The 21,565-nt window shown below is 41.9% G+C and overlaps 1 protein-coding gene across 1 annotated transcript in view; it reads right to left on the reverse strand.

The window, feature by feature from the left end:
- PITX3 (paired like homeodomain 3) overlaps positions 1-21,565 on the reverse strand; it is a 77,789-nt gene that overhangs the window by 23,764 nt on the left and 32,460 nt on the right. The window contains exon 2 of the mRNA XM_053450934.1: positions 20,901-21,029. Within this exon, the coding sequence (XP_053306909.1) occupies positions 20,901-21,009 (109 nt within the window). The 5' untranslated portion in view covers positions 21,010-21,029. The remainder of the gene's footprint in view (positions 1-20,900; positions 21,030-21,565) is intronic.

Genomic DNA, 21,565 nt, shown 5'->3' on the forward strand with positions numbered 1-21,565 from the left:
GTTGTTTTAGTTCTTCCATCAAGGAAGTTTGAAGGGCCAGAAAGTGGGCTGGTGTAAGAATGGTGTCCTTAGTGGTGATGTCAGAGTCGGTTTCATATAACCGGGAGAGCGCATCAGCCTTCAGGTTTTTGGTACCCGGGCGGTACGTTATGTGCAATTGGAATCTCATGAAGAAAAGAGCCCATCGGGCTTGGCGGGGACATAATCTCTCAGCTTTCTTGAGATATTCCAGGTTACGGTGATCTGTGAAAACCGTGATTGGGTGGACGGCTCCCTCTAAAAGATGGCGCCATTCCTCCAAGGCCATCTTAATGGCTAGAAGCTCCCGGTCCCCGACGCTGTAGTTGGTCTCTGCAGGTGTGAGTCGTTTGGAAAAGAAAGAGATGGGATGTAACATGTCGTTTACCCCATGACGTTGTGACAAAATCGCTCCCACCGCACTTCCGGAGGCATCTACTTCCAGGAAATAAGCCTTCTGGGGATTGGGAATAATCAGCACTGGAGCCGTGGTGAATCTTTGTTTCAATGTCTCGAACGCCTTTTGGGCTTGTGGGTTCCACAAAAACGGAGTCCGTTTCTTTGTGAGTGCAGTGATCGGTTGTACTATGCGGGAAAAACTATTAATAAATCTCCGGTAGAAATTAGCAAAGCCGATGAACCTCTGTACTGCTTTAACCGATGTGGGTACCGGCCATTGGAGGATGGTGGTTATTTTCTTGGGATCCATTTCGATTTTTCCTGGGGTTATTATATACCCCAAGAACTCCACTCTTTTGGTCTCAAAAATACATTTTGATATTTTGGCATACAAGTGATGTTGCTGTAGTCGTTGTAACACTGATCGTACGTGTTGTCTGTGTTCTGTGAGAGATGGTGAGTATATCAAGATGTCATCTAAGTATACGATTACATAAGTATCTAACATGTCCCGAAAAACATCGTTTAGAAAATGCTGGAACGTAGCAGGTGAGTTACATAAGCCAAATGGCATGACTAGATACTCGTAATGTCCATATCGAGTGCGGAAGGCTGTCTTCCATTCATCCCCTTTTCGGACACGTACCAAATTGTACGCCCCCAACAGGTCGATCTTGGAGTACACTTTAGCGTCTCGAAGTCTATCCATCAATTCAGGAATTAACGGTAGTGGGTATTTGTTTTTTATAGTGATCTGATTAAGTTCGCGATAGTCCACGCAGGGACGGAGACCCCCGTCCTTCTTTTCAACAAAAAATATACCCGCTCCCGCCGGCGAGGTGGATGGTCGAATGAATCCCTTGCGCAAGCTGTCTTCGATGTATTCCTTTAAAGTCTTTAGTTCGGGTTCTGAAAGGGGGAATATCCTTCCGAAGGGAATAGCTGCTCCTGGAAGAAGGTCTATTGGGCAGTCGTAGGGTCGATGTGGTGGGAGTCGTTCTGCCTCTTTAGGGTCGAATACTTGCCGAAATTCACGATACTGATAGGGAATCATAGGAGAGTCTATCTCTTCTTCACGTTGAGTGGCGGCTAAAACTGATGTCGGGAAACAGTGCCGTTGACAGAAAACAGATGAAAAAGTAACTTCCCCTGATGACCAACGAATGATGGGATCATGTTGACGAAGCCAAGGTAGACCAAGGATCAAAGGGGACAGAGGAGAGCGAACGAGGTTAAGGCGGATAGTCTCAGTATGACTGGAACCGATGCATAACCCAAGGGGAAGAGTCTCTGTTGTAACAGGTCCGGACTGAATAGAACGTCCGTCTACCAATTGAACGGTTAATGGGCGACTTCTCTGTTGTGTTGGTATCTGTAAAGTTTGGGCCAAGAAGATGTCCATAAAGTTTTCGCTGGCACCTGAGTCAATGATGGCGGTGAGGGACGTGTTCTTATTTCTCCACTGTAAGGAAACCGGAATAGATAAGTGACAAGCCGTACCACTCAATAACACAGGAGTGAGCAGGGAAGTTGTCTTACCTCTCGCTGCTAATTGGGTACAGTCACGGACTATGTGTCCCGCTGCTCCACAGTACATACAGAGTTTCTCTCTTCTTCTGCGAGCCTTTTCAGATTCAGATAACGGTCCTTTAGTCAATCCAATCTGCATGGGTTCCTCCCCTGACGGTGACGATGAAGGGTAGCCCGCTGGGGTAGTCGATGCTCTAGGGGGTAGATTATAACGAGTAGCCCACCCTGAGACAGCGGTACGTTCGGTTCTCCGTTCACGGAGTCTTCTGTCCATTTGTGTCACCATGTGTATCAGGGCTTCTAGAGTAGCAGGAGTCTCTACCCGGGCCAGTTCGTCTTTCAGAGTCTCTGCTAGGCCCAATCTAAACTGGTGGAGTAAAGCCGGTTCGTTCCAATTTGTTTCAACGGACAAGCGGCGAAACTCTGAAATGTAATCTTCTACAGGTCTGCGACCCTGTCGGAGGTTGTGTATCGCCGTTTCAGCAGTGGCTCTCGTATGGGGGTCCTCGTATAAAACGTCCATGGCTTGTCGGAATTGGACCCAAGTGTCCAAAGCAGGGTGTTGCGTATGGAGGAGATGTTGGGCCCAAGACAAGGGACCGCCAGACAACAGAGAAATTACAGTTCGTACTCTTACAAAGTCATTAGCGTAGGTCCGGGGTTTGAGGACGAACAACATTTCGCATGAAGTGGTAAAGGCACGGTATTTACTACGATCGCCGTTGAATCTTTCGGGTAGTGGTACTTGGGGTTCGGGAGCAACTGCAGCACCCCCTCCTGGTGGTTCCATAGGCGGAACAGGGGGTGGACCCACGGGTAGAGGTAAGGGGCCCCCCTGCAAGGCTTGTATTTGATTCTGCAGGTTCACTTGGTTATCTTGTACTCCCTGGACTGTTTGGGCAATTGCTGCAAGCTGTTGAGTCAAGGCCTGGATAGCCTCTACCATTCCTGCTGGCTCCATGATGGCTTGCTTGTTTTGTCAGAAACAGGAACGGAGCGTAGCGCAGGTTTGGTACGTAAGGTGCTTTAATGAGCAACCAATCAAAAACATACAGTTCAAATGAAAGAAACACGGCTGTGTAGATTTATAAACGAATTTACAGTCCAGTACATAGGGCAAAGGCAAGTAGCGTAGTCAAAACAGTTCCGAGGTCAAAGGCAGGCGGCGTAGGTTCTTAAACGAAGTCACAGTTCCAGTATAGAGGGCAAAGGCAAACAGCGTAGTCAAAAACAGTTCCAAGGTCAAAGGCAGGCAGCGTAGGTTCATAAACGAAGGCACAGTTCCAGATAAAGGGCAAAGACAAGTAGAGGAATCCAATAAAGGAGCACAAAGGGTCAAAATACCGTAATGTCACGCAGAATATCCAATAATCTTCAAGAAGTAGGTGATAGGGAATCCACAGGAAACTGGCTCAACAAGCAAGCAAAGTGTGAAGGGATTATTGAGTTCTTATAGGGTCTTTAATTAGAGGTTTCCTCCCCTTCCCACCTGATTACCTCCTCTGGGCACCTGTTCCCCTCCTCCACACACCTGGTGCCCTCCCCTTGGTGTGAGAAGGATAGGGGTAAGGGAGGCTGACTCCTCCCCTGATTGGCAGCTCCCTCCTGCCTCCCTCCATCCCCCGGGACGAAGCCACGCCCCCCCGCCACAAGGAAAGTGCGCGCTTTTGCCAAGCGCGGCGTGCGGCAAAATCGAGGCCGGGGATATGGCCTTCCCCGCGGACGAGCGATCGCGCCACGAGGGAGCCGGCGTCCCGAATCCGTTCCCCGCGACGGCGATCCCCGCCGCGAGGTAAGTGGCCGTCCCCGGTCCTGACAGAGGCCTTGTTGGAACCGTGTTGGTGAACACAATTTGTTTTTTTTTTTCTGCAGTTGCACATATTCTATACAAAATATAATATGAACTCTAAAGCAACATTGCAATATATGCAAAAAAAACCCACAAAAATATAAAAATACCTCAAAATTTGGCAGCAATTGGTGATAAAATCCCTGTTTGAAAAGTGTCAAATTTACCCTAGTTGTACACCTTGGCTTATCTACTGTTCATAAACATATAATTTTTGGAGGATAATAAGTATCTGTGACAACTATTGCAGTTATTAGCCTACCATGCCAAATTTGAAAAAAATTACATTTTAAAAACGTGATGCATGCCTTGCAATATTTGCCCTATACTGGTCAAAATAGATGAAAATCCTGGCTTTATTGGGTGGTTTCCAAATCAGTTAATGAATATATTTTGGAATTTTTTTTCCCATTGGTTCAATGTGTGTACAATTTGTATGTATACAAACCTTTTTACGTTTATTTCAAACAAAACAGTTTACTACCCAGCTTAATATGGTTTCAAATGAAAGTCCTACTTGTGCTGAAAAAAAACAATATATGATTTGTGTGGGTGCACTAATTGATAAGAGAGAAATTACAGTTGAAGAAAGACATAGCAAAAACACAAAAATGGTCTTTTAGCGCCACCTTAGTATCAAAATCCCGGTCCTGAAGGGGTTAAGCATGCACTGGATAGGTATAAGGCTATCCTACATATAAAAAAGGCCAGGGACTAAGGAAAGTATTCAGAAATTAGGCAGACTTGATGGTCTCAATGGTTCTGCCGACACATTTTCTGTTTTTAATTTTCTATGTGTGGGCAGACAGAAACATCCAGATATTAGGCACAGGATTAAATTGCACACGAGGTATATATATATATTGTTTTTTCCAGAACAAGAAGGATGCAATTTTTTATCATATCTTATTTCCTAAAATTTTTTTTTTTTAAAAGCCCTTTTTCTCACTTTTATTGGAAAAATTGTTTACTCATCTATAAAAGCTAATGAAAAAAAACGGTTTTTCAAAAGAAAAGTTATAGAGCAATAACAGTACAGTACAGTTATAAGTACAAATAGTGTTTTGATATTTTAAAAGTATTTTTCCTGGTCATCCTGCCCCATGTGCTACCTTTGAAGCTAGTCAGTTCAATTTACTTCCATCAAACCATATATTTTTGAAATCTAGACACCCATTTAAAATGCTGGTATTTTAACCCTTTCCGTGTACGAATTCTGTAGAGACCCTCTTGGAAACTTGTTTATTTTTTTAAAGGGTGCTGCCATCTCTTGAAAGGCAAAATCTCTCACAGTGGGGCCTCCAGAGTGGTCACAGTGCGTCCTAGGGTGGTTTTCAGTGTCACTGAGCACCTAACTATCGAGGCATTTTAGCGACACCATTGAAGCCTAGGAGGCGATCATCATCTTTTTTCAATTGGGCGTCCTGCTTCATATTCCACACAGGGCCCCTGAACTAAATTTTGGTGTTGCTGAAAGCCTCAACATCAAGACATTACAGCAACAACGTTTAAGCGAAGAAAGCGATCTTAGATTGCTTTATAAGCTTATTTAATGCCATGCCTTTCCAGGCATGTCATTGGTCTTTAACTGCGTGACGTGGTCGTTTTTGCGTGACATGCCCACGTGACTACGTCATTGCTCATGAAAGGGGTTAAATAATGAATTCCCCAGAGTAAGACATTGTGACAGAGACCCGTACTCGGACTGAGTAGCTCCACTGTAGAAATCTTTCTTGCCATGAATACTCAGATGCTCCTTCGTAATTCTCCCCCTCAAGCACTAGTTGTGACTTAGCGAGGGGTAAAACACGACTGCGTTGATTGAAGATAGCACAGATATTTATACACAAGACCTGATAGGATTAGGGGTATAATCTCATCAACCACCAGACAGCACAGCGCCGCCATACAGTTCTATGGCAATGCCCAGCTGAAAAAGAGTCACTATTTTGGGGTGATCCCGAGGGAGCGGCATTAATCCTGGAGTACCAATGGAGAGCTCAGAATCTGAAACTTTCCGTGGAATAGTCCCCACGGTAGCCAGGTCAGAGATCTGGTCCTAAAGATTTTTAATAAAACCAGGGTTCCCAAATGAAATCTGAAATCACCACTGAATGTCGCCCACCAAGAGCTTAATGTAACCTCAAAAGAACAACGTGGTGGAACAAAGGGTGTAGCAACGCAGTTCCAATTGTCAGGTGCATTGAGCGTTTCCTGGCATGTAGAGCCCCCATAGCCGACTTGTTCATGGATTAGTCTGGTTAGGACAGACCAGATAGGGTTTCCCATTCACCCTGTGCCCCCCAATAAGCACAGCACTGTGTCCTCAGTCTCAGGGGGTTACCATGACCAGCATGATAGAGGGGCAGCAGCACTAGGAAGTTGTCAGGCACTGGGAAATGATAGACACATGCAGCCCCTTGGTACACGAATGAATTTCCTCAATATTTGGAAAAACAAATGAATTGATCCCCAAGAGTAATAAAGGAGAAAGAGAAAAATTACTGAAATCTCACTCAATTTGAATATTAAGTGCTGGGTAGGTTTCAAGAAAGCCATCCAGCGATGGTGGTGGAGTAGAAGCTCCCTCAGCTGCTGGCTTGCATTGTCAGTTTGTCACCTGTCAGGTGGAATGGCTGCCCTTACCACCAGGAGTGATATATGTGCCGTGCAATGCAAACCCACAAAGTCCCCATCTTTAACTACTTTCACAATGTTTGCTGCCCAGTCAGTCACCACCATTGCCATTTTTACTGCCAAAATGCGAGCTGATGTGTGCTGCTTATCTATAGCATCAGCATGGAGCAAAAAAGATATATAGCCCTGATACAATTCTGCCCCAGTTCCACCTACAGCACCTACAGTGATACTGTCCCAAATACCGTATTGGCTTGATTATAGGGTTCATCTGATTATGGGCCACACCCTTAAAGTTTGGTGCTATTTTAAAGAAAAAAAATATTTTTAAAGAAAAACGGAATGGTCTAATATTTTAATAAACAGGAATACATGCCACTCTGCCCCCCAGATATGTCACTCGGCTCCCCTAGATATGCCACTCTGCTCTCCCCCCCCAACTTGCCAATGCATCCCCAGACTCCCTAGTATCTAGCAGGGGCAGCTGGTGGACATCCGCGCAATGCGCATAGACAACCTCTGCTGCCGCTCACCACTTCCGCCGGGGCTTCTATGCCTGGCATAGTTTGTCTGTGCGTATTGCACAGACGTTCACCAGCTGCCAGAGAGAAGGATACAGGTCCCTTGCAGCGCTGCAGGATGCTCATCTCTGGCAGCCGGTGAACATCAGCGTGATGCGCTCAGACAACCTCGGCTGTTGCTGGCCAGGACGGTGCTGGGGCTTCTATGTTGGAGCACTGGAAGGTCTCCGTTATAGAAGCCCCGGTAGAAGTGCCGCCAGCAGTGGCAGTTGTCTGCATCATGCAGACTTTCACCGGCTGCCAGAGAGAAGGATCCTGGTCCCCTGCAGCACTGCGGGGGATCTGTATCCTAAACCTACTGCTTGCTCGTAGCAAGGTTAACCAGCCGAAATGGCATGTCCCGGGTGTTGGGCGGTACGAATTGCGCATCCCTGCGCTAAACCCGGATTATAGGCTGCACCCCTAAGCGCAGCCTATGAATGGGCTTTTATGGTATTTGGGCAGCCATCAGTGTGCCGTCATTTAAAGAAAGACATGCTGTGCACTAGTGGCGCTCCACATGTCAGAGGGGAAGTGGGTGGTTTGTTTAGCTGCCTTGGACAGCTCATCCTCTAATGAGACACAAGACAGGGGAGGCAGTAGTGGGGATAGAGGGCCTCTTGCAGGAGCCTGAAGAGCTCCTCCTCAATCAGGGTGCTTCATATTCCCGAGAATGATAACCTGACCAGGCAGTTGTGTCAGTCTATTTGACTGCTGCTTTGACATGCCTGTGACGGGAATGACCTGTACCCCGACAGGGTGCACCTGCCAGATATTGCTTCCTTCTGCCCATAGTCACCAGGAATACAAGACTTGGATCATCAGGCGGAAATAGCGTTGACGACTGCAGGAAATGCAGCCTCTCAGGAACCTCAGTGGCACTGTAACATAGAAATATAGTGTTTTACTGTCCTGAAAAGGACAGCACAGAGGTTTACAGGAGACAGAACTCGTATTGAGGTAAAACAGGAACTGCTTTATTTGAACCAAATACAGAATTATATATACAAGTAAGAAAAGGGGCAAGACAGATATCATAGGATCTAAATACCATGTCAGGAAGGAAGTAATTAGATTACATGCTGCAACACAATATCTGGTAAAGGACAGAATAACATGAGACATAAATACCATATTTGCTCGATTATAAGACGAGGTTTTTTTCAGAGCAAATGCTCTGAAAAATACCCCTCGTCTTGTAATCAGGGTCGTCTTCTAATCAGACCTCAAATGAGGTCTGAGTATTAGACTAAGATCCAGATCCCCCGCATCGCTGCAGGGGACCTGGATCCTCCTGTGCGGTAACCTCAGCTGCTGCCGGCGTCTATCACCGAGCGCCGGCGAAAGTGCCGGCAGCAGCCGAGGTTGCATACGCGCGTACCTACCTACTCCTGGGATAGCCCGCCCACTGCGGGGAAGCAGAGCCGGTTGGGGAGATTGCTGCAGGACCGGGACCCGGCGGCACTGTGCTGTCCCAAAGCAGATCCGGTAGACCTCTTCAATTTTCTGGAGGAGACGGGGCCTAGCGGGGTCACACAGAGTCATGCTGTAATCCCGTGGGAGCTGCAGCAAGCGCCTGCTGAGGCATCGCAGTGAGTGAAGTGCCTGAGTGGGTATATTAGTGTCTGGGTAGGTAGGTAAGTGTCTCGGTGGGTAGGTAAGTGTCTGGGTGGGAAGTGTCTCAGTGGGTAGGGAAGTGTCTGGGTGGGTATATTAGTGTCTGGGTATGTAAGTGTCCCCCTATATGCCACTCTGTCCCATGATATGCCTTTTAACCCCCTATATGCCAGAGTGGCATATAGGGGGTTAAAAGGCATAACATGAGGCAAATTTTTACCAACCTGCGCCCAGTTATGCACATCTGCCCCCAGGCATACCTTATACCCTCCTGGGTATAAGGTATGCCTGGGGGCAGATGTGCATAACTGGCGGCAGATGAGCATAACTGGGCCCAGGTTGGTCAATAAAAGGAAATTAAAAAAAAAAAAAATAGACATGAATTATTATTTACTGGTAAAACGTTTTTCCTATAGGGTCATCTTATAATCAGACTTTTTCTTTTTTTCCTAAATTAATATTCAGATTTGGGGGGGTCGTCTTATAATCGAGCAAAAACGGTAATTACATTAATTGGGGAGGTAGACATAGAATGATGGTAGACATATAATTGAATTGAAATAGACAATGGCTAGGACACAGAGCTAACAGGGGCTAACAGGATTTGGTAATTATATACACAGCAGTAGGGGGTACAAGTTAATCAAATACACATATATCCTGATATTACAAAAGACAGTGAATGGCAGGAAATAACCAACACCTAGCACATTAATACACATTTCTTCACAACACACATAATCAGCCTTCTTCTTACACCAAGATGTCCAGGTGGAATTTACAGTTCTGAGTCTCTGAGTGGAAAATGTGGTAAAACACGTAACAGGGAAAATCAATAGAAAGGAGGTCCCTGTAGCCACTTCCCCAAGAACAGAACCCTTCTAATGTCAGGGCCCATTGTCAGTAGGTTTTCCGTCAGTCCCCTGCAAAAGCCCCAGTGACGAACGGTTCTGTCACAATTGAATGACAGAACCGCAGCTTCTGCTGCTGTTGGTGGCTGTTGTGTGTTTGCTATTGGCACCAATGCTGCCAGTTCCACTCTGTATGTAGGTGTTGGTTCATACCAGCATAGGTGAGACGTCCCATCTGCTCTGTTAGTTTGTTATTTACATTATGTTCCGTTTCTGTGTTTTTTCCTCCATTTCAGTCTTATGAGCATAATCACTAACTTTTCCCAAGTGGGATTGTTGCCAGACTATGTTTAACCCTTGAGGTTACAGAAACCCCTTGTTACCTGCCTGGCGCCTGACCGGGCAATGGCTGGCGAACTTTGGATGTGGACACCCATTACCCTATCACGCCGCTATTTTGCAGCTATATTGTGCATGATAAGGCACAATCAGAGGTGCTTCTGGAGCAGGAGCTGAAAAGGGAAACCTGATTTTAATACACATCTTCAGGACTGGGAACTCCCAGTCACAGCTCTGGAACATGAGCCTGATTATTTTGCAGACTATTCCTGGGACCTTTCAAGTCACTTTTTGAATCATAACATCCTGGGTCCTTGAGCTCTCCATTGATACTCCGAAATCCCCACCACTCCCTTAAGAGTGGGAATTTATGGGCTGAAACATGATACTATATAAGAGTAAATACTACTTACCTTTGGATAAATTGACAACTATGATAACTATTGATTACTTCTTTTTTTTTTGTTAAAGAAAATCAGGTGCAACATATTGAGATCTGAGCTGAGTAGTTAAATTAGGATCTCGGTTGATTCCATCTCGTTGTGGAAATTGTATATTTATACATAACTGTGAATATTTACATGCTGAACTTTGATACTATATAAGAGTAAATACTAACTACCTTGGGACAGATTGATAACTGTGCACATTTGAGCATAACCCTAATGTATAGAGAGAACCGTTATGATATTAATAATTAATCAATACGAATCAAGAGAATCTTAGAATCGCTATATGTGTGTTTTTTTTTTGTAGAATGAATGTTTTTAAAAATAAGAAAATGGTATCGTTAGGGATCTCAGGGAATATACAAATATGGGTACTTCCTTAAAATTAGTGTCAATGAATGTGAAAGGGCTAAATACTCCGCAGAAAAGAAATTATTTGAAATCCATAGATCCATATATAAAAATGGAAGCAAGAAATATGAATTTTTTTATATGCGGGGATGTTTAATAAAAGCAACCTACAAGATAAAAAAGAAAAAAAGGGCAAAGTTTAGCGGATCTACATATCAATTTAGCCAAAAAAGAGACTAAATAAAGAGAATCCTAATTCTCTGCAACAGAATCTAATATAATAAGAACTGAGATAAATGTGAGATTGCAGGAGAGAGTGAATAGAATAATGAAACAGAATTGGTATTACGGAAGCAAGCGTGTAGGAAGAGATTTAACGTTAAAAAAATAGTAGTGGGGAATGATACTTTCCTAAACCCATTGCAAATAGCTAAATGCTTTGAAGATTATTATAAATCTCTTTATAATTTAACAGGACCCCCCAAATCAAAGGAAAAAATTAAGCACTGCCTCCGTTCTCTTAAACTACCAAAATTAAATAAAGAAAATTTAGAAATATTATATGCTCCAATAAGTAAGGAGGAAATCAAAAAAGGAATTGAGAATTTAGAAAGGAAGAAAGCTCCAGGACCAGATGGATATACAGCAACATTTTATGTAACATTTAAAGAAATTATTACTTCAATGTTATTTAATTAATTTAGATAGATTAAGGAAGGCTCCAATTTTCTGCCCGAGATGCTACAAGGTTCAATATGCCCGATTTTAAAACCTAATAAAGATCCGAGTATGGTATCTAGTTATAGGTAATTCTTTAATAAATATTGATATCAAGATTTACTCAAAGATCCTGGCAGAAAGGCTTAAGCCATATCTTCCAGGTATATTTCATATGGATCAGGCGGGATTTATAATAGGTAGACAACTAACAGATAACACCCGTAAAATAATAAACTTTATAGATCTAGTAAATAAGAGTTCAACATATACTGCATTTCTGGCGCTAGATGCAGAAAAAGCCTTTGATCGGGTTGACTGGCAATTTTTGTCAGAAACGATAGAAGCTTTTGGCATCATGGGCGGATTCAAGAATAACGGCTTAGCATTATATAAAACCCCTTCAGCTCAAATAATATGCCCTATGTTTATTTCAAATAGTTTTGAAATCAGTAATGGAACAAGACAAGGTTGCCTCTTAGCTCCTTTGCTATACACCTTATCGATTGAGCCATTAGCCCAATCTATAAGGAACTCAGTGGAGATAGCGGGAATTAAAACGAGACACAATGAATACAAGATAACACTTTTTGCAGACGATATTATTTTGGCACTTCCACATCCTGAACAATCAATAAAATTTGTACTTGACGCTATCAATGAATATAAATTAAATATTAACAAAAATGATTAACAATAATAAAAAATATAATAAAATATATTAAAAAATATTAACAAAAATTAAATTATTTCAATCCATCAAACGGAAGAGCAAGCTAGGATAATGAAGTCTTATATAAATGTGGACTGGGGCAATTACACCCTCGATAATTTAGATATTAAAATAAAATATAATTTGAAAGAAATGATTAGAGACAATTATACCTTGCTTATAAATAAAATGAAAAAAAAAATCTGAATATCTTGGCTAGGGAGAATCAGCGCACTTAATGCTTACTATATTTCCAAGATACTATATGTATTAAGAGCAATACCTTATTCTATCCTTTCTCAAATTCAAAGATTGATTTCATTATTTATTTGGCAAAAATAGATCCTAAGAATTTCTTTTAAAAATCTAACTAGAAGTAACCAAACTGGAGGGCCTCTCGCTTCCAAAATATAAAAGAGTTACACGAGACTTGCATGCTTGCTGACACTCTTTCATGGGATAGAATCAGACCTGCATGATACAGGAACATTTTTAATTTGGCCTCTTCTAAAAGAGAATAAAACACTTCCTACAATCGGCGGGAGTTATGAGATCCCAAAGAGTGGAGGAATTTCTTAATAAACACTAACAAGATTAATCCATAAAATAAAAGTATTGAAAGATAGTTTGATAATAGAAGAACCTCTACCGAATAAAGAACAATGGGAAAAAGATACTGGAGTAAGCTATCCAAAGGAAGAATGGTTACAAGCATACAATGAAATGAAGAAATACTCACATTGTCTGGGTTTGCATGAACTACACTATAAAACTATACATAGATGGTACAGAACACCAGATTTCAAAATACAACAAAAATGTATCTAGTCACTGCTGGAGATGTGAAAAGGAAGAAAGTACCGTACTTGCCGGCGTATAGCACGCACCGGCGTATAACACGCACCCTCCGCAGGACCGGAAGTGAGGGAGACGTCGCTGCAAATCGTGCAGCTCTAGGATTTATCGGCGTATAACACGCAGGTAGGGTTTTAACTTCGTATTTTGGTTTAAAAAGTGCGTGTTATACGCCGATAAATACAGTACTATTTACCACATGTGGTGGGAGTGTGAAGAGGTAGGGAAAATAAAAGCCACTCTTTTTAAAGTTATTAATGATATACTGAAATGTAAACTTGATCACCTCAAATATTTATCTTTCATATGGGGCTTTCTAAGTTTAATAAAGTACACACACACACACACACACACACACACATATATATATATATATATATATATATATATATATATATATATATATATATATATATATATATATATATCTACACATACTAACATACGCCTGTCCATGTGGTGAGGGCAGTGTATAAATGTGTATGTACACATTTATACACTGCCCTCACCACACACCCCTGCCTTTACACACAAACATATATATATATATATATATATATATATATACACACACACCAGCTTACAAACACACAAATACCTACACTGCTCTTACACACACCTGACCATACACTGACCTTACACCCCTTTCTCCCCATCTCTTACCTTTTTCATCTTCTATCTTCCATACAGTTTTGAGAGCGTGAGGTCTGTCATTTCAGACCTCTGCTTTACAGCTCCCTCATCACTAAGCGCCGGCAATATGACGTCATCCCCGTGCTCGGCATCAATAGCCGGCGCGTAGATTAGGGAGCACGGAAGCTGAGGTCTGAAGTGCCAGACCTCGAGCTCCCTAATGTTGGGCTAGTTAGAGGGCGGTTATGATTAAAATCATAATAGGAATCAGGTTATAAGGAACATATAGCTAAAATAAGGAAATTTTTATAAACATAATGTACTAAGTTTTATGTATTGTACACGATGTATGTCTTATTTATGTATTTATGTAATTTTGTATGTATTTATAAATAATAACAAAACAAAAAAAAAAGAACTGTATGGAGGCGCCGGGCAGTCTGGAAATTTACAAGATTATACTCCTTATCTGAGGAGTGCTGGCATTGCTTGAAGTAGTGGTAACACCAGTGGTAATTGTGAAGGCACTCATAGTTGTTTTCAGTTTGGAACTGCTGCTGCATGCGGCTCATGTTTGTTCTGACTCTGAGCAAGAAGGCTTGCTCAAGGGACACATTTGGGGCATGCGCATTTTTCAATGTTGAACTTTGGCATTTGGTGTATTTGGTACATCTTTGAGCTTGGCCATTTCAGTGTGCCCAATAAAACCATATATTTTTGAAAACTAGACACCCGAGGGTATTTCAAATGGTGGTATTTTAACTCTTTCCATGCACTAATTCTACCACCAGTCTTTGTCAAACTTTGTGGTAGTAATTTTTTTTTCACACACGTTTTACTTCAAGTATGAATTAGCAGGTCCTGGTATATGTCACTGTCAAAAAAAAACCCCCAATATGTGTTCAGCAACATCTCCTGAGTACAGCGATAGCTCACTTGAATGGGTTTGCCTAGCTGTTTGGGGACAAAAGGGCTATGTGACGGGCCTCGGGTATCCCGGCTGGGTACACCCGTTGATTCTTTGTTGCTTCCTCCCTGAACCACAAGGGTTAACCACTTCCGGCGCTAGACTATACTAGCAGGGAATGAACCAGGAATCTGGCTTGGATGCTTTGATGAAATAGCACCGTAGGTGCAGTTACTGTTCTGAGAAGGACAGTGAGTGATCCAGCAAACACCTGAAGCATTAGACAAGACTAATGTCCAGGGAAGTAACACACTTTATTGGGAAACACACAGGCTTATATACAGGTTAGATGATAAAAAGGTCATAAATCAGGACACATCTTCCCGCCCTGCCCAGACAGTCAAACTTTGTGGTAGTAATTTTTTTTTCACACACGTTTTACTTCAAGTATGAATTAGCAGGTCCTGGTATATGTCACTGTCAAAAAAAACCCCCCAATATGTGTTCAGCAACATCTCCTGAGTACAGCGATAGCTCACTTGAATGGGTTTGCCTAGCTGTTTGGGGACAAAAGGGCTATGTGACGGGCCTCGGGTATCCCGGCTGGGTACACCCGTTGATTCTTTGTTGCTTCCTCCCTGAACCACAAGGGTTAACCACTTCCGGCGCTAGACTATACTAGCAGGGAATGAACCAGGAATCTGGCTTGGATGCTTTGATGAAATAGCACCGTAGGTGCAGTTACTGTTCTGAGAAGGACAGTGAGTGATCCAGCAAACACCTGAAGCATTAGACAAGACTAATGTCCAGGGAAGTAACACACTTTATTGGGAAACACACAGGCTTATATACAGGTTAGATGATAAAAAGGTCATAAATCAGGACACATCTTCCCGCCCTGCCCAGACAGTCAAACTTTGTGGTAGTAATTTTTTTTTCACACACGTTTTACTTCAAGTATGAATTAGCAGGTCCTGGTATATGTCACTGTCAAAAAAAACCCCCCAATATGTGTTCAGCAACATCTCCTGAGTACAGCGATAGCTCACTTGAATGGGTTTGCCTAGCTGTTTGGGGACAAAAGGGCTATGTGACGGGCCTCGGGTATCCCGGCTGGGTACACCCGTTGATTCTTTGTTGCTTCCTCCCTGAACCACAAGGGTTAACCACTTCCGGCGCTAGACTATACTAGCAGGGAATGAACCAGGAATCTGGCTTGGATGCTTTGATGAAATAGCACCGTAGGTGCAGTTACTGTTCTGAGAAGGACAGTGAGTGATCCAGCAAACACCTGAAGCATTAGACAAGACTAATGTCCAGGGAAGTAACACACTTTATTGGGAAACACACAGGCTTATATACAGGTTAGATGATAAAAAGGTCATAAATCAGGACACATCTTCCCGCCCTGCCCAGACAGTCCGGCGCCACCCTTAGACCACCGAGCCCAGTAATGTCCTTATACTTTGGTCATCGTTCTCGGGGTGATCCAGAAGGAGCAGCGGCAATCTTGGGGGTGCCGAGGGGGCGCTCGGGGTCCAGGAACATCTGGTCCAAAAAGCGACGTGATCACGTGATCTGGAGACCCTCTGGCAAACTTTTCCAACTTTGTTGGTTTTTTTTTTTACAGGCGGCCGCCATCTTGCGATTGGCGAAATCACTTGCAGTGGCGGTTGTGACCCCTCTCCGGAACGGTCACATCACGTCCTGGGGTGAGTGTTTCGTGATCGAGGCATTTCAGCAACAACATTGAAGTTTAGGAGGTGATCGTTGATCGCCTCCTAAACACTTTTAAAACGGGTGTCCACCGCCATACAGTGTATGGCGGACGCTGATGTCCCGGGGAGGGGCCAGACACGGCCCTGATGCCTATCGCTGTGTTGCTGAATGCCTTGACGTCCAGGCATTACAGTAACACCGTTTGGGTGCAGAAAGCGAACGTAAATATTGTCATTAACCCTTCATTTTTGGGTGACGTGCCTGGACTATCAATTGTCATTAAGGGGTTAAAAATTAGCTCCACATTTTATACCCATCAGACAGCCCCACGTTATGAAAAATGTATCTGCAAATTTATCTGTGCTGCTCACAGGGGCCCTCTGTAATTGTATGTGTAAGCATGTATGTGTAAGTGGGGTAAGATGGAGTGTGTGTTACAAAAAATGGATGCATATGTGGGTGTTAGTGAGTATGAGTAAGTGTGTGTAATTTGTGTAAGTTCGTTTACATATATGCGCCAGAGTGTATGTTGGAAGAGTGCAAGGGGCAAAGAAGTCACAGACAAGTTGTTTGGGGGCAATGATGACACAGACCAGCTGTTGAAGTTGGGGGCCCTGTGGTTCCAACTTACGCCCCTGTTCGTGTAGATGTGTCAGAACATGGTGTTAGAGTATGTGTAAGTTAGTGCATGGTGTTAGCACAAATGTATATTAGCATCTGGTGTCAGCATATGTGTTTGTTAGTGTGTGGTGTTACCAAGCGAGTGTGTCAGGGTATGGTGAGAGAATATCAGAGGTGAGCCTATAGTTAGTGGCTGCTCATCATACATTTGGCACCTCTGTTATAGATAGCACAGTCCAACTAGGACAAGGAGGAAGCGATAAATATGCAGTTAAACAGAAAAGTTGTGTCACACTGACCACATGAAGATAGTTTTAAAGTGGAAAGTTTAACAAAGTAGATATTCTAAACTAAATTCAACTGGAGTGATGGCAAATATATAAAAAAATAAAAAGTGATAAATAAATGATAATAAAACCAATTCTGTGCTGCAAGTCAACCAACGAAACAAAACCCCACTGTTTCACTATAAACAAAACATACAATAAACACCATGTGACTGCTCTTTTTCACACCCAATCAGTGTCAACATACAAAGTAAATAGATACCATCTATAATTGTAGTATGTGGAGCAACGTTTTGCAAAACTTCAGAGAGATATATCTGGGTCTCACATGAGAAACACAAGAAAAAGGAGAAAATAGTGTAATATGTAATAACAAAATTATATAAAATAAGAAAAAGATGGACTTTTACATTCGGTGGGGCTTCCCCAAGCCCATATCTGCATATCTCAGAACCAGGAAACTTTAGCCTTTCCGAAATTAACCCTTCGAGGTTAAAGGATAATAATGAAGGTTGGAGGGTGTAGAAAATATGTTTAATTTGACTTCTTCCAACAATCGCAAATTAAATCCAATAGCTAAAAGTGAGGATAAGAATCAGTCGTCCCGCGGTCTTCTAATTTGAAATTTGCGGCATCCCACGTTCTGCTGCCGTTGGGTTTAAGGCTGTGTGTTCGGGGTAGTGAAAAACCCCTCCTTCCTCCCGTAGAAGTCAACACGTATGACGCGTTTCGCTTCAAGGCTTCATCTGATATGTGTAGCTGACGTTCTCTCGAGTTCCTTATAAAGGGGTCTGGGTGACGTTACGAGATATTTAATTGTCTTTAAGTTTATATTGTTATTAAGTCCCAATGAATAAATATATAAAAGTAAATTTCCGAGTTTGTTAATAGAGACATGGTTAAATAAATATATAAATCCTTTAATACAAAATCATGATCATATTTAAAATCAAAATGGAATAAATATACATAAGAAATTTCCTGAATAGTTAATAATCTTCAGGTAAGTATACACTTATAATTAAATTTCCATAAATAAATATCTGTATATACAATTATGAAAATAAATATAAAATTCATTATGTCTATAACAAATCGCAATATGCGATGAGCGGTGAGGGCAGATGGTAACATAGCAAGTCCAGAAATAAATAGCCAAAAGTCAGGAACGGAGAAATCAGCATGAACGGTATACAAAAGCCAAGGGGTCAGGATCAGAGAAATCAGCATAAACGGTATACAAAAGCCAAGGTTCAGCAACAGGAATCAATAGGGATATGCAGCAACACAATAGAGCTCTGTTAACCACAATAACTGAGCACTGAGTGATACTCAGTGCTGGTTTTTAAAGCTACCACCAGGGGTCGCCCCGCCTCCGTGCGTAATGTCATTGTTGCACGTTCCCCGCCTTCTCCATTCAGTAATCCACAAAGATACACAGACGGCGCAGCAGTGAGAACGGCAGCGGCGTGGGAGCTGGTGTCTGCCATTGGTGGGTACTCAGGTGAGTCGCTTCGTTGGGGGTCTTTGCTGAGGACTCTGACATTACCTGAAGATTATTAACTATTCAGGAAATTTCTTATGTATATTTTTTTCATTTAGGTTTTAAATATGATCATGATTTTGTATTAAAGGATTTATATATTTATTTAATCATGTCTAACGGACATCGGAAATTTACTTTTATATATTTATTTATTGGGACTTAATAATAACGATATAAACTTAAAGACATTTAAATACATCATAATTAATGCACATATGGACAATGTATAATGAACCCCGTCACCCAGACCCCATTATAAGGAACTCGAGAGAACGTCAGCTACACGTATCGGATGAAGCCTGGAAGCGAAACACGTCATATGTGCTGACGTCTACAGGAGGGGTTTTTCACTAGTGATGGTAGGTTCGGATCATTAAATTGAATCGGATCATTTCGACTCGTTCACTGAAATGATCCGATTCATGATCCGAATCTTCGGATCACTCAGTGTGACTCACAGGAGTTACTGTTTCCCAGTCCCTCCGTGCAGGCACACTAACGATTGGCCCCGCCCCTTTGATTAGTCAATGAACCCTCCCGCCTGCCTACTCTAGTGATGTCACTGAAGGCAAAGAATCGTTCAAAGATTCGGATCTTACAGGGATCCGGATCATTCAGAGAATATCACCATACTTTTATAAATAAATACATTAATAATCACTGCCCCCAGGATTTAGATTCCCCCTTTACCTCTAACTGCACCTTAAGTTAACTTTATTAAATTAATTAAATTAACCCTCAGCATTAAATTAACCCTTAACACCCCATCAACCATAACTGCCCCTAAAATTAACCCTAAAGACCCCATTAAGCTTAACTGCCCCTAAATTAACCCTAAACACCCCATCAACCATAACTGCCCCTAAATTAACCCTAAACACCCCATTAACCATAACTTACCGTAAATTAACCCGAAATACCCCATTAACCATAACTGCCCCTAAATTAACACTAAAGACCCCATCAACCATACCAATTTATTAGGTAATTTATCTGGAGTACATGCAATTCATTTAGGGGCAGTTATGGTTGATGGGGTATTTAGGGTTAATTTAGGGGCAGTTATGGTTGATGGGGTGTTTAGGGTTAATTTAGGGGCAGTTAAGCTTAATGGGGTCTTTAGGGTTAATTTCAGGGGCTGTTATGGTTAATGGGGTATTTAGGGTTAATTTAGGGGCAGTTATGGTTGATGGGGTCTTTAGGGTTAATTTTACGGGCAGTTATCGTTGATGGGGTGTTTAGGGTTAATTTAGGGGCAGTTATGGTCAATGGGGTGTTTAGGGTTAATTTCAGGGGCCGTTATGGTTAATGGGGTGTTTAGGGTTAATTTAGGGGCAGTTATGGTTGATGGGGTGTTTAGGGTTAATTTAGGGGCAGTTGTGGTTCATGGGGTGTTAAGGGTTAATTTAAGGGCAGTTGTGGTTAATGGGGTGTTAATGGTTAATTTAATGCTGATGAATGAGGGTTAATTTAATTAATTTAATAAAGTTAACTGAAGGTGCAGTTAGAGGTAAAGGGGGGCAAACTAAGGGGAATCTAAATCCTGGGGGCAGTGAAGATTATTAATGTATATATTTATAAAAGTATGGTATCAGTTATATTCTCTGAATGATTCGAATCTCTGTAAGATTCCATCTTTTTCTTATTTTATATCATTGTGTTATTACATGTTATACTATTTTCTCTTCTTTTTCTTGTACTTTTCATGTGAGATCCAGATATATGGCTTTGAAGTTTTGCATAATGTTGCTCCACATACTACAATTATAGGTAATATCTATTTAGTTTGTATCAAAAAAACAAAGATAACTCCAGCTCACCATTTAGATGTTTTGCAGAGACGCTTCAACTTGCAGGGAGCACGGGATAGAAGGCCGAGCCATATCCTCGGTTAATCCAAATAACAGTGTAGATAGAAGATCCAGCTCCACAAATAAGGGTTTAAACATTCAAAATTTAATTAGACCAGTTAAAACATGATAGACAAAAAAAGAGAAAAAAAAGAGATGTGCTCAAGTGATTGAGAAAAAATACGCCAACGTGTTTCAAACCTTACGGTTCTTAATCATGGTTAAGCCACTGATTGGGTGTGAAAAGCGCAGTCACCTGGTGTTTATTATTAGATATTCTAAACTGCATGAAAATAATCTTGTTGAAATGAATCTTGGTAACAAAGTAGGGGGGACAGGAAAGCTTCACTTGAACTCCCAGACAAAGAAAAGGGAACATGTATTACATGACTACTGTAATTACATCCAGCAATCTGTGCAAGGATCAGTAACACTGCCCTAACGTTCACCCACCGCTGTGTTCTTGCCCTTTGCAGCTGTGGTCATGTTGGGGTGTTGCAGAGTCAGAGAGAGACAGGGTTGGACTACGAGCCTCAGAATTAGTCAGCAGGTTGAAATCCATGGCACAAAAATGGTGAGGGTCTGAAATCAAGGGGAGGAATATGAGAATTAAAATCATATATATTATTTATTTATCAAGTCTCGGAATATTGCAACATAATCTAAAGAGTCTTTATATTTGCATCCAATTAACGCTAATACTGTAGTACTGACATCAATTAACATATAACAGATAACAATAGGGTTTATAAAGAACAGGTTTGAAGCAAAGTGGTAAGAGTGGTGCAGTCTCCATTTCAAACAATTGAACATTGTTCCATTATTTAGCACTTGTTTACACTACAACCAATTAAAGCTGATGAAGCGAACTTGAGCTGTCTTAGCTCAGCTGTCTTACCTAATGTCGACCTGCACAGGTATCCATATTTAGTGGTTACAAAATGTCAGCTCACCGACCTGACAAATATGTATCATGAGAGCCAGGTTTCATTTTCCACAACACCACTATGAGGTTTACATAAGCTCTTACAATGTGTTATAGGAAGTCCTAAATATGAGATTCATTTTATTATTATTAATTAAAAGAATGCTTTATAACTTTAAGTCAATAGAGGTAT

This window comes from Spea bombifrons, chromosome 11, assembly GCF_027358695.1.
Source record: "Spea bombifrons isolate aSpeBom1 chromosome 11, aSpeBom1.2.pri, whole genome shotgun sequence".
Classification (NCBI taxonomy): domain Eukaryota; kingdom Metazoa; phylum Chordata; class Amphibia; order Anura; family Pelobatidae; genus Spea; species Spea bombifrons.